The sequence below is a fragment of the Pseudophryne corroboree genome, chromosome 1 (genome assembly GCF_028390025.1).
Source record: "Pseudophryne corroboree isolate aPseCor3 chromosome 1, aPseCor3.hap2, whole genome shotgun sequence".
Classification (NCBI taxonomy): Eukaryota; Metazoa; Chordata; class Amphibia; order Anura; family Myobatrachidae; genus Pseudophryne; species Pseudophryne corroboree.
Genome location: NC_086444.1, coordinates 22,456,447 through 22,470,848, shown reverse-complemented (window position 1 = coordinate 22,470,848; position 14,402 = coordinate 22,456,447). Strand labels below are relative to the sequence as shown.

At 45.4% G+C, this 14,402-nt stretch overlaps 1 protein-coding gene across 1 annotated transcript; it reads left to right on the top strand.

The window, feature by feature from the left end:
* The first annotated feature begins 571 nt into the window (after window positions 1-571).
* LOC135054405 (mitochondrial amidoxime-reducing component 1-like) lies at window positions 572-13,284 on the top strand. The gene is made up of 2 exons (XM_063957561.1): window positions 572-637; window positions 12,080-13,284. Exon 2 carries the CDS (start codon window positions 12,158-12,160, stop codon window positions 13,187-13,189), a length of 1,032 nt encoding a protein of 343 aa, XP_063813631.1. The 5' UTR covers window positions 572-637; window positions 12,080-12,157; the 3' UTR covers window positions 13,190-13,284.
* The last annotated feature ends 1,118 nt before the right edge of the window (window positions 13,285-14,402 follow it).

Sequence of the window (14,402 nt, the reverse complement as noted above, 5' to 3'; positions counted from 1 at the left end):
TCTAGGGCTGCCTAGATAGATATGTCTATTGCTGTGGCCCTGATGACTGGTATTGATTAAATCTATTCTGCTGCAGGATTGTTACTGTCCTGTGGAAAGTGTACCACGCGTGTCCTCCCTTTGCATTGCATGTGTAACTGCAGAGCAAGTAACCGACCATGTAAGTTATACTCCGCAGATGTCAGTGTCTGGGCCGGTCGCTGTCCGCAGCATACTTAGGGGCAGATGTATTAACCTGGAGAAGGCATAAGGAAGTGATAAACCAGTGATAAGTGTAAGGTGATAAACGCACCAGCCAATCAGCTCCAATATATAAAATGACAGTTAGCAGCTGATTGGCTCGTGTGTTTATCACCTTGCTCTTATCACTGGTTTATCACTTCCTTATGCCTTCTCCAGGTTAATACATCTGCCCCAATGTGCGCAGATGTAATCCCTGAGCCTACATACATGGGAATAGCACTGTACTATACAGCCCGCCTTATGAATGTTGGACTTTGCTCGTCAGAGTAAATTTCCATATCTGTGAATAGCCGAGGGGCCGGGCCAGACCTCTCTCCCATTCCTGGTCTCACGGAACTGGGTTCAGCCGAGGATTACACAGGAGGAAATCTGCAGCAGCTGTGGCTGTGCAACGGTGAGTCCGCTCGTCAGTCCTCTGTGGTTTTATTCAGTAGATCTGGAAATCCTGACATGCTATAGATAAATGTACACATCTGTCCTCAGCTAGGGTTCAGGGGAAACCACAACAGATCTTACTGGGCCTGATGCAGAAGTGCGAGTTGTCACAGGTTCCCAAGTGCAAATGCACTTCCGTGTGACGGACTCGCAAACCCTGCGACACCCACTTTGCTTATGTGAGCAGTGCTCAGCTGCGCTGGTGCTTCCAATCACTCAGTCATCGACGCACCATCTGTCGTAACGGCGACGAGTCTTCCTCGTAACTCTCTCATTATATGGTCACTGTCGCTGTGGTGCTGCGAAAGAGATCGCAGCCGCGTGCCGAAACACGCCATGGCATTCCCACAACACTCCGCTCAGACAGTACAACCCCCTTAGCCTGTATGTCTGCGCATGTCCTCAGGGGATGAACACTGCGAGACTATTGGCCGGACGCTGAGAGGAGCTCACACCACTTGGCGTAGAGTAGATTGCGCATATTCGCACTGCACATAGAGAACGCACGCATATGCTCCAATGCAGACTAGGATGTATCTACCGCTCGTGCGTGCTTACGGATGAAGAGGCGGGATGGGGGAGGGAGAGATGCAACAGTAAGTAGTGCGCCCACGCCCATGCGGCTTATGGAGGCCTATATAAACACACACGCGTGTGCCGGTCAGGAGGGGTATCACCTGCTACACATGATGTACACACGCTTGCATACCGCCAGAAATATGTTATTTGTGCGTATGCTTTTCCCCAGAGTAGTTTACACCCGTTTTGTGGCCAAATCTTCCTCACCCGCTATTCTGCACAATTAGCGGGCGGAGTGATTTAGGGGATAAGCCCCCATGTTCCATTGTGCCCTGGAATATACAATGCTTTCTGCTCTTCTCTCCTATCCGAAGGAATGTCCTTCATAATGATAATGTATCCGGGGGTAACTTCATGCACTCAGGCTGCATTATCTTATTCATTTAAAATCTCTTATGTGAGGTCTATGTACGAAGCCTTGGAGAGAGATAAAGTACCAGCCAACCAGCTCCTAACTGACGTTTTTCAAACACAGCCTGTAACATGGCAGCTAGGAGCTGATTGGCTGATACTTTATCTCTCTCCACTTCATCTCTCTCAAACGCTTGATACATCTCCTCCCTTTATCTCCAAGCTTTGATAAATCTCCCCCCTGTGTCATTAGATCAGCCAACTAAACAACTTTTCAGCCAATTAAACTGTTTTCTGATGCCTCATAAATAGACAGACACAGTCCACCTACTTCTGTATGCGAAAACATTAAATACAAATAACGTTCACTTATTAACCAGCGCGGGCGCGTTCACCCTAAGGGTGCATACACACGGTGAGATTCGGACTTATCCGATTCTCACCGTGCGACAGGGGGCCGGGTCGGCACTTAGCCAGTATCGCAAGCACATAATGAGTGTGCTTGCGATGCTGGCTATGTGCGATGTCAATCCTGACTATCTCTTCTATAGAGATAGCCAGGATTGACTTGCCTGCACAGCCTATTTTTTCTGCCGATGCCGACCGCGCGGGGCCGCGCATCGGCATCGGATCGGGATCACAAGGTGACTGTCACTTTGCGATCTGCACTATCTTTTCTTCCGATTCTGACTATATAGTCAGAATCGGAAGAAAATATCTTACCGTGTGTACACACCTTTAGGCTGGTGACCAAACTCAAGAGGAAAACCCACGCAGACGCCCCCTGATTGCAGGGTATCTAACACTAGGCTTTGCCAAGAAAAACCCACTAATAAATAAACATCTTTCGTTAAACAGTTGCTAAGTCCAAAGGTCCTGAGGAAGTCCAAAGGGAAGAATTTGTAGAAGATGTTTATAAGAAAACAGTGTGCTCTTATTTACTAGTGTTTTTTCCCCTTAAACTGTGTGTGGGGGAGATTTAGCATATCTTGGGGAGAGTTAAAATGGAGAGAGATAAAGTACCAACCAATCAGCTAATGAAATTTTTCTATCACAGCCTGTAATACGACAGTTCGAAGCTTATTGGTTTGTACTTTTGCTCTCTCCAAGCTTTGATAAGTATCCCCCTGTGTATTTTTATTTCCATTTTTATTCAGCAAACTACAGGTACCAGTTGGCCCTGGTGCAAGAGCACGCTGGCACTTGCAGTTTTCCAAGTGCTAGCCTGTCCCAGCAGCCCTGTTTGGCAACCAGGCTATGCTTGGACTTATAGTTCACCTAAAGAAAAAGTGTTCAAATCTATTTTATTACTATTACCCCCATATCCACTAGGCATTGAGCATAGAGAAGGACCCTGGTGCTATTGGCACCAGGGCTGGTTATACCTAGGTGGGAGCCTCACACCTATTTTTGTGTGCCCGACCACACCTGGAGAAACCAGGCTGGTGGCACTATGGGTACCTCCCATATTTCCATCAGCCCAAGCTGGCAATGCCCAGTACTAGTTATCCTTAAATCAGGTGGGGCCGCATGCCAGTTTTTCCAGATTTGTTCTTGTAAACATGCAGAGTCTGCGTAATCCTATGCTGAACATCATTCTGTTCCCCCCTGCACTGGAATGATAATTGGCTGGTTTGTAGGTGAAACATGTTTGAGTTAACAAACAAGTTGGAACGGACGTTTTCTGACTTTCATGCTAACAGCCTATTATCACTCATTACCAAACATTGCGCTATAATCGTTCCAACTTGCTGTTTAGTTGTCACGTTGGAACAAAGATATGCAACAGGCGGGGTAAAACAAATGATTGAGGATCTAGGTAGACTAGAGGAATGGGTAAGAGTGCGGCAATTGCAGATTAATGCCAAAAAATGCAAAATCATTCACTTGGGTCTCAAAAATCCAAAGGCTAAATATAGTATTAAATTAATGGCACTATACTGGGAACTACTGAGGAGGAAAGGGATCTAGGAGTCACTATTTCAGGTGACATAAAGGATAAATATAGTATTAATGGCACTATACTGGGAACTACTGAGGAGGAAAGGGATCTAGGAGTCACTATTTCAGGTGACATAAAGGATAAATATAGTATTAATGGCACTATACTGGGAACTACTGAGGAGGAAAGGGATCTAGGAGTCACTATTTCAGGTGACATAAAGGATAATTATAGTATTAATGGCACTATACTGGAAACTACTGAGGAGGAAAGGGATCTAGGAGTCACTATTTCAGGTGACATAAAGGATAAATATAGTATTAATGGCACTATACTGGAACTACTGAGGAGGAAAGGGATCTAGGAGTCACTATTTCAGGTGACATAAAGGATAAATATAGTATTAATGGCACTATACTGGGAACTACTGAGGAGGAAAGGGATCTAGGAGTCACTATTTCAGGTGACATAAAGGATAAATATAGTATTAATGGCACTATACTGGAACTACTGAGGAGGAAAGGGATCTAGGAGTCACTATTTCAGGTGACATAAAGGATAAATATAGTATTAATGGCACTATACTGGGAACTACTATGGAGGAAAGGGATCTAGGAGTCACTATTTCAGGTGACATAAAAGATAAATATAGTATTAATGGCACTGTACTGGAAACTACTGAGGAGGAAAGGGATCTAGGAGTCACTATTTCAGGTGACCTAAAAGATAAATATAGTATTAATGGCACTATACTGGAGACTACTGAGGAGGAAAGGGATCTAGGAGTCACTATTTCAGGTGACATAAAAGATAAATATAGTATTAATGGCACTGTACTGGAAACTACTGAGGAGGAAAGGGATCTAGGAGTCACTATTTCAGGTGACATAAAGGATAAATATAGTATTAATGGCACTATACTGGAAACTACTGAGGAGGAAAGGGATCTAGGAGTCACTATTTCAGGTGACATAAAGGATAAATATAGTATTAATGGCACTATACTGGGAACTACTGAGGAGGAAAGGGATCTAGGAGTCACTATTTCAGGTGACATAAAGGATAAATATAGTATTAATGGCACTATACTGGGAACTACTGAGGAGGAAAGGGATCTAGTAGTCACTATTTAAGCTGACATAAAGGATAAATATAGTATTAATGGCACTATACTGGGAACTACTGAGGAGGAAAGGGATCTAGGAGTCACTATATCAGGTGACATAAAGGATAACTATAGTATTAATGGCACTATACTGGAAACTACTGAGGAGGAAAGGGATCTAGGAGTCACTATTTCAGGTGATATAAAGGATAAATATAGTAGTAATGGCGCTATACTGGGAACTACTGAGGAGGAAAGGGATCTAGGAGTCACTATTGCAGGTGACATAAAGGATAAATATAGTATTAATGGCACTATACTGGGAGATACTGAGGAGGAAAGGGATCTAGGAGTCACTATCTCAGGTGACATAAAGGATAAATATAGTATTAATGGCACTATACTGGAAACTACTGAGGAGGAAAGGGATCTAGGAGTCACTATTTCAGGTGACATAAAGGATAAATATAGTATTAATGGCACTATACTGGAAACTACTGAGGAGGAAAGGGATCTAGGAGTCACTATTTCAGGTGACATAAAGGATAAATATAGTATTAATGGCACTATACTGGAAACTACTGAGGAGGAAAGGGATCTAGGAGTCACTATTTCAGGTGACATAAAGGATAAATATAGTATTAATGGCACTATACTGGGAACTACTGAGGAGGAAAGGGATCTAGGAGTCACTAATTCAGGTGACATAAAGGATAAATATAGTATTAATGGCACTATACTGGAAACTACTGAGGAGGAAAGGGATCTAGGAGTCACTATTTCAGGTGACATAAAGGATAAATATAGTATTAATGGCACTATACTGGGAACTACTGAGGAGGAAAGGGATCTAGGAGTCACTATTTCAGGTGACATAAAGGATAAATATAGTATTAATGGCACTATACTGGGAACTACTGAGGAGGAAAGGGATCTAGTAGTCACTATTTAAGCTGACATAAAGGATAAATATAGTATTAATGGCACTATACTGGGAACTACTGAGGAGGAAAGGGATCTAGGAGTCACTATATCAGGTGACATAAAGGATAACTATAGTATTAATGGCACTATACTGGAAACTACTGAGGAGGAAAGGGATCTAGGAGTCACTATTTCAGGTGATATAAAGGATAAATATAGTAGTAATGGCGCTATACTGGGAACTACTGAGGAGGAAAGGGATCTAGGAGTCACTATTGCAGGTGACATAAAGGATAAATATAGTATTAATGGCACTATACTAGGGACTAATGAGGAGGAAAGGGATCTAGGAGTCACTATCTCAGATGACATAAAGGATAAATATAGTATTAATGGCACTATACTGGGAGATACTGAGGAGGAAAGGAATCTAGGAGTCACTATCTCAGGTGACATAAAGGATAAATATAGTATTAATGGCACTATACTGGAAACTACTGAGGAGGAAAGGGATCTAGGAGTCACTATTTCAGGTGACATAAAGGATAAATATAGTATTAATGGCACTATACTGGAAACTACTGAGGAGGAAAGGGATCTAGGAGTCACTATTACAGGTGACATAAAGGATAAATATAGTATTAATGGCACTATACTGGAAACTTCTGAGGAGGAAAGGGATCTAGGAGTCACTATTTCAGGTGACATAAAGGATAAATATAGTATTAATGACACTATACTGGAAACTACTGAGGAGGAAAGGGATCTAAGAGTCACTATTTCAGGTGACATAAAGGATAAATATAGTATTAATGGCACTATACTGGAAACTACTGAGGAGGAAAGGGATCTAGGAGTCACTATTTCAGGTGACATAAAGGATAAATATAGTATTAATGGCACTATACTGGGAACTACTGAGGAGGAAAGGGATCTAGGAGTCACTATTTCAGGTGACATAAAGGATAAATATAGTATTAATGGCACTATACTGGGAACTACTGAGGAGGAAAGGGATCTAGTAGTCACTATTTAAGCTGACATAAAGGATAAATATAGTATTAATGGCACTATACTGGGAACTACTGAGGAGGAAAGGGATCTAGGAGTCACTATATCAGGTGACATAAAGGATAACTATAGTATTAATGGCACTATACTGGAAACTACTGAGGAGGAAAGGGATCTAGGAGTCACTATTTCAGGTGATATAAAGGATAAATATAGTAGTAATGGCGCTATACTGGGAACTACTGAGGAGGAAAGGGATCTAGGAGTCACTATTGCAGGTGACATAAAGGATAAATATAGTATTAATGGCACTATACTGGGAGATACTGAGGAGGAAAGGGATCTAGGAGTCACTATCTCAGGTGACATAAAGGATAAATATAGTATTAATGGCACTATACTGGAAACTACTGAGGAGGAAAGGGATCTAGGAGTCACTATTTCAGGTGACATAAAGGATAAATATAGTATTAATGGCACTATACTGGAAACTACTGAGGAGGAAAGGGATCTAGGAGTCACTATTTCAGGTGACATAAAGGATAAATATAGTATTAATGGCACTATACTGGAAACTACTGAGGAGGAAAGGGATCTAGGAGTCACTATTTCAGGTGACATAAAGGATAAATATAGTATTAATGGCACTATACTGGGAACTACTGAGGAGGAAAGGGATCTAGGAGTCACTATTTCAGGTGACATAAAGGATAAATATAGTATTAATGGCACTATACTGGAAACTACTGAGGAGGAAAGGGATCTAGGAGTCACTATTTCAGGTGACATAAAGGATAAATATAGTATTAATGGCACTATACTGGGAACTACTGAGGAGGAAAGGGATCTAGGAGTCACTATTTCAGGTGACATAAAGGATAAATATAGTATTAATGGCACTATACTGGGAACTACTGAGGAGGAAAGGGATCTAGTAGTCACTATTTAAGCTGACATAAAGGATAAATATAGTATTAATGGCACTATACTGGAAACTACTGAGGAGGAAAGGGATCTAGGAGTCACTATTTCAGGTGATATAAAGGATAAATATAGTAGTAATGGCGCTATACTGGGAACTACTGAGGAGGAAAGTCACCTCCTTCCTGGCTTTGACCAGGGTAGGGATGACCTCTTCCGGAATGCCTTTTTCCCTTAGGATCCGGCGTTCAACCGCCATGCCGTCAAACGCAGCCGCGGTAAGTCTTGGAATAGACACGGTCCCTGCTGAAGCAGATCCCTTCTTAGAGGTAGAGGCCACGGATCTTCCGTGAGCATCTCCTGAAGTTCCGGGTACCAAGTCCTTCTTGGCCAGTCCGGAGCCACTAGTATCGTTCTTACTCCCCTTTGCCGTTGTGAAGGGCAAATTGGGACATGAAGGTAAGCATCCTTGATGTCCAAGGACACCATAAAATCCCCTTCTTCCAGATTCGCTATCACTGCTCTGAGTGACTCCATCTTGAACTTGAATTTTTGTATGTACAGGTTCAGAGATTTCAGATTTAGAATAGGTCTTACCGAGCCGTCCGGCTTCGGTACCACAAATAGCGTGGAGTAATACCCCTTTCCCTGTTGTAGAAGGGGTACCTTGATTATCACCTGCTGAGAATACAGCTTGTGAATGGCTTCCAATACCGTCGCCCTGTCTGAGGGAGACGTTGGCAAAGCAGATTTTAGGAACCGGCGAGGGGGAGACTTCTCGAATTCCAACCTGTAACCCTGAGATACTACCTGCAGGATCCAGGGGTCCACCTGCGAGTGAGCCCACTGTGCGCTGAAATTCTTGAGGCGACCCCCCATCGCCCCTGAGTCCGCTTGTAAGGTCCCAGCGTCATGCTGAGGCCTTTGCAGAAGCCGGGGAGGACTTCTGCTCCTGGGAAGGGGCTGCTTGCTGCAGTCTCTTACCCTTTCCTTTGCCTCGGGGCAAATATGAATGTCCTTTTGCTCGCTTGTTCTTATAGGAACGAAAGGACTGCGGCTGAAAAGACTGCGTCTTTTTCTGCTGGAAGGGGACTTGAGGTAAAAAGGTGGACTTCCCGGCTGTTGCCGTGGCTACCAAATCCGATAGACCGACCCCAAATAATTCCTCCCCTTTATACGGCAATACTTCCATATGCCGTTTGGAATCCGCATCGCCTGACCACGGTCGTGTCCATAGACTTCTTCTGGCAGATATGGACATCGCACTTACTCTTGATGCCAGAGTGCAGATATCCCTCTGTGCATCTCGCATATAAAGGAATGCATCCTTTAATTGCTCTATAGTCAATAAAATACTGTCCCTATCCAGGGTATCAATATTTTCAGTCAGGGAATCCGACCAAGCCACCCCAGCACTGCACATCCAGGCTGAGGCGATTGCTGGTCGCAGTATAACACCAGTATGTGTGTATATATTTTTTAGAGTATTTTCCAGCCTCCTATCAGCTGGATCCTTGAGGGCGGCCGTATCAGGAGACGGTAACGCCACTTGTTTGGATAAACGTGTGAGCGCCTTGTCCACCCTAGGGGGTGTTTCCCAGCGTGCCCTAACCTCTGGCGGGAAAGGGTATAACGCCAATAACTTCTTTGAAATTAGCAGTTTTTTATCAGGGGTAACCCACGCTTCATCACACACGTCATTCAATTCCTCTGATTCAGGAAAAACTACAGGTAGTTTTTTCAGACCCCACATAATACCCCTTTTTGTGGTACTTGCAGTATCAGAGATATGCAAAGCCTCCTTCATTGCCGTGATCATATAACGTGTGGCCCTACTGGAAAATACGTTTGTTTCTTCACCGTCGACACTAGATTCGGTGTCCGTGTCTTGGTCTGTGTCGACCGACTGAGGCAAAGGGCGTTTTACAGCCCCTGACGGTGTTTGAGACGCCTGTACAGGTACTAACTGGTTTGCCGGTCGTCTCATGACGTCAACCGACTTTTGCAGCGTGCTGACATTATCACGTAATTCCATAAACAAAGCCATCCATTCCGGTGTCGACTCCCTAGGGGGTGACATCACCATTACCGGCAATTGCTCCGCCTCCACACCAACATCGTCCTCATACATGTCGACACACACGTACCGACACACAGCAGACACACAGGGAATGCTCTGATAGAAGACAGGACCCCACTAGCCCTTTGGGGAGACAGAGGGAGAGTTTGCCAGCACACACCAAAGCGCTATAATTATATAGGAACAACCTTATATAAGTGTTGTTTCCTTATAGCTGCTTAAATATATATAATATCGCCAAAAAATGCCCCCCCTCTCTGTTTTTTACCCTGTTTCTGTAGTGCAGTGCAGGGGAGAGCCTGGGAGCCTTCCTAGCAGCGGAGCTGTGTAGGAAAATGGCGCTGTGTGCTGAGGAGATAGGCCCCGCCCCCTATTCCGGCGGGCTCTTCTCCCGGTTTTTCTGAGACCTGGCAGGGGTGAAATACATCCATATAGCCTCATGGACTATATGTGATGTATTCTTTTTAGCCAGAAGGTATTAACATTGCTGCCCAGGGCGCCCCCCCCAGCGCCCTGCACCCTCAGTGACCGCCGGTGTGAAGTGTGCCTGAGCGCAATGGCGCACAGCTGCAGTGCTGTGCGCTACCTCATGAAGACTGAAAAGCCTTCAGCCGCCGGTTTCTGGACCTCTTCTTACTTCGGCATCTGCAAGGGGGTCGGCGGCGCGGCTCCGGTGACCCATCCAGGCTGTACCTGTGATCGTCCCTCTGGAGCTAGTGTCCAGTAGCCTAAGAAGCAAATCCATCCTGCACGCAGGTGAGTTCACTTCTTCTCCCCTAGGTCCCTCGTTGCAGTGAGCCTGTTGCCAGCAGGACTCACTGAAAATAATAAAACTATCAAAACTTTTACTCTAAGCAGCTCTTTATGAGAGCCACCTAGATTGCACCCTGCTCGGACGGGCACAAAAACCTAACTGAGGCTTGGAGGAGGGTCATAGGGGGAGGAGCCAGTACACACCACCTAGTGGTCAAACTTTTAAATTTTGTGCCCTGTCTCCTGCGGAGCCGCTATTCCCCATGGTCCTGACGGAGTCCCCAGCATCCACTAGGACGTCAGAGAAATATAATATTAATGGCACTATACTGGAAATTACTGAGGAGGAAAGGGATCTAGGAGTCACTATCTCAGGTGACATAAAGGATAAATATAGTATTAATGGCACTATACTGGGAACTACTGAGGAGGAAAGGGATCTAGGAGTCACTATCTCAGGTGACATAAAGGATAAATATAGTATTAATGGCACTATACTGGAACTACTGAGGAGGAAAGGGATCTAGGAGTCACTATCTCAGGTGACATAAAGACAGGTCAGCAATGTAACAAAGCAATGAGAAAGGCAAGTCAGATGCTTGGTGCATTGGGAGAGGAATCAGCAGCAGAAAGAAAGAAGTAATAATGCCCCTGTATAGGTCATTGGTACGGCCTCATCTAGAATACTGTGTCCAGTTTTGGAGGCCATATCTTCAAAATTATATTAATACATTAGAGCAGGCATTCCCAACCACGGTCCTCAAGGCACGCTAACAGTGCAGGTTTTTGTGATATCCAGGCTTCAGCACAGGTGACTTAATTAGTAGCTCAGTTATTTTGATTTAACCATCTGTGCTGCAGCCTGGATATCACTAAAACCTGCACTGTTGGTGTGCCTTGAGGACCGTGGTTGGGAATGCCTGCATTAGAGACTGTACAGAGAAGGGCAACTAAAATAGCAGACCCTCCAACATGACCCGCCCCACTAGGTACAAAATGCTCTGTTTCTGGACTTCCCTCTTAATTTATGATTTCCATCACCTGTGTTGAACTAGTTAAATGATAAGAAAGCTGTTTCTTCACAGGTGATGGCAATAATAAATTAAGAGGGAAGTCCAGAAACAGAGCATTTTGTACCTAGTGGGGCGGCTCATGTTGGAGGGTATGAAATAGTGCATGGCCTACATCACACAACATACCCAGAAAGACTAAAAAATCTCAATATGTACAGTGTGGAGTAGAGAAGGGAATGGGGGAACATGATAGAAACTGTCACATATATCAAGGGTTTTACGAAGGTCCAGGAGAGAAACATTCTCCAAATTAAGCAATAGGACACGAGGACATGCACTGAGACTGGAGGGGGGGAGGTTCAGGGGAAATGTGAGGAAACATTACTTCACAGAAAGGGTAGTGGACAAGTGGAATTGCCTCCCATCAGAGGTGGTAGAGGCTAAGACCGTAGATCAATGTAAACATGCATGGGATAGACATAAGGATCAAATACGGTTTGAGGTAACAGTATGGTAAAAAAAAAAAAAAAGAGGAAGACTAAATGGGCCAAGTGGTTCTTATCTGCCGTCACATCCTATGTTTCTATATAGTGCAGTATATGGCCAGCAGAAGTCCTGCATGTACATTACTATAGATTTGCAGTAGCTATTGCATGTGACTTTGTTGTGCCTACTCAGTCCATCATATCTTCTCACTGTGTTGAACTCATTTTTCATCGTAGGCCACTACAGCAAAGTGACTGGAGCGAAGTACATTTCTGCATTCCGCCATTGTCATTCTGCAGGAATTCTCTGGGAAAATGTCCAGCTCCCTCCATTCCCCTCTTGGGAGCATCTCTGGAGTTGCACAATCTGCAGTGCAGAACCTCTCGCGTCATCGCTTAGCTCTGCTCTGCGCAGCGGGCCTGGGAGTCACAGCCGTCGCCTCCTGGATGTGGTGGAAGAGGAATCGCCTGGAGCTGCGACATGTCGGCACGGTGTCCCAGCTCATCATATACCCCATCAAGTCCTGCCGAGGGGTCTCAGTGCAAGAAGCTGAGTGTATAGACCTGGGTTTGGTAAATGAAGAACTGGAAGATCGCCATTGGCTGGTGGTGACAGAGGATGGGCACATGGTGACAGGTAGGCAGGAGCCACGGATGGTCCTCATTTCTGTGACTGGCTGTGGTGACTCCCTCTGTCTGGAAGCCCCAGGGATGGAGAAGCTAGTGGTACCAGTGCCATTGCCCAAGAGCAACAAAGTGCTGGACTGCCGGGTATTTGGGAGCGACATCCAGGGGCGGGACAGTGGAGAGGAGGCTTCTATTTGGCTCACTTCCTATTTCCAAAGCAGCAAGCCTTACCGGTTGGTGCATTTCGAGTCCGGAATGATGAAGCCTCGCAAGTCCAACGATAAGGAGAAACTGTTCAGAGACAAAGACTTGATTGCTTATCCTGATGCCAGCCCCATCATGCTGCTTTCTGAGACGTCCCTAGAAGATCTGAACAAACGTATGGAGCAGCCCGTGTCTCTGGGGAACTTCAGACCCTGCATCGTCGTGTCCGGCTGCCAGGCCTTTGCGGAGGATGGTTGGGATGATGTGAAAGTGGGCACAACCAGGCTAAAGCGGGTCATGGCCTGTGGTCGATGCATCTTGACCACTGTGGACCCAAACACTGGAGTTCTGAGCCGCAAGGAACCCCTGGACACCCTGAGAACCTTCCGTCAGAGTGATCCCTCCCTGAGCCACCTGTACAAGACCTCACCCCTCTTTGGCCAGTACTACGGTGTGGAGCAAACCGGAAGACTGAGAGTGGGGGATCCGGTGTATCATGTGGTCCGCAGGGGTTAGCACCAGTTCCTGCTTCTACTCGAGGCATAAATATGTATTATATTCTAGTAGATGGGAATTATAATAATATAATACACAGTGCTTAGTCAGCAATAGCCCCTGTGACTGCTAATGACTCATGTTTGTAGGACATACCAATCTCACAACAGCTCTGATCCCTATTAGTTTAATCATTCACCTTCTAGTCCGGTCAGCTGGCGTTGTCAGTGGCCCTGAGAAGCAGGTTTATAGAAATGTGTGACTCCGCCTACCAGATATATACTACAAAGGATTTATTTATTCATCCTTCTCAGACATTGCAGCTACAGTAGCGCCATGTAATAATTAATCTTATTACTAGCGGCCTATTTCATTAGTATTACAGGGATATTAATGAATATGCTGTTGGTATTTAACATTACTTAGCTCTCCAGCGAGGTCCAGCGTCGTCTCCCACCTCAGCGGCACCCTCCACGCAACGGGCTGCTGTGCCTCCACTTTCCCCCGGCACCATTGGCGGGGGCTCGCCAGTGCCTGGAAGGCTTTGCCGGAGCCTGAAAGGCTGCTGATAAATCCCCTTTGCTGGCGTTGGGGAATGTATCGCCATTGCCATCTATATATGGCGTAAGCGCTGCAGTGACAGAGTTACAGCTGTCTGTTAAATACTGAAAGGAGGACGTAACTCCTGTAGTCAGTGCTAACAGGGTTATGTCTCGTTGTTAAATGGGGCCCTTGATTGGGAGTTTTTGAAAAGGAGTTTTCTGCGATGTCTTGGAACACTGACTAATCGCAACCTTTGTTTCATGGACTGGTTATCAGAGTCACTTATCGTCCGTTAATATTGGGCTCTTAGATGTCTCGTTCCAGTGGGTTAGGATTGAAATGCTGGTGGTCAGAATACCGACCGCGGCATCCCGATGATCAGAATCCCGACAGGGGAAGGTAAGTATACTTACCTTCCCCTCCTAGCCCCCCAACCCTTCCTTCTAACAGCCTAAACCTAACCCAACCCGGTGGTGCCTAAACCTAACCCCCTCCCTGCAGCCTAAACCTAATCACCGGGCGCAGCCTATCCCTAACCCCCCTCCCTGCAGCCTACACCTAAACACCCCCTGCAGCTTACCTCTCCCGTGTCCCCGGTGGATGCTCGTTTGGGGTTCGGGCGCTGGGCTAGTGACCCTATTGGGGATGCCAGGTGTTGGCATTCCAAGTAGTGTTGAGATTCCTGTGTCGG

Bases quoted from the DNA above. Each gene is read 5' to 3' on its own strand.
- LOC135054405 (XM_063957561.1), top strand. From the start codon at position 12,158: ATGTCCAGCTCCCTCCATTCCCCTCTTGGGAGCATCTCTGGAGTTGCA.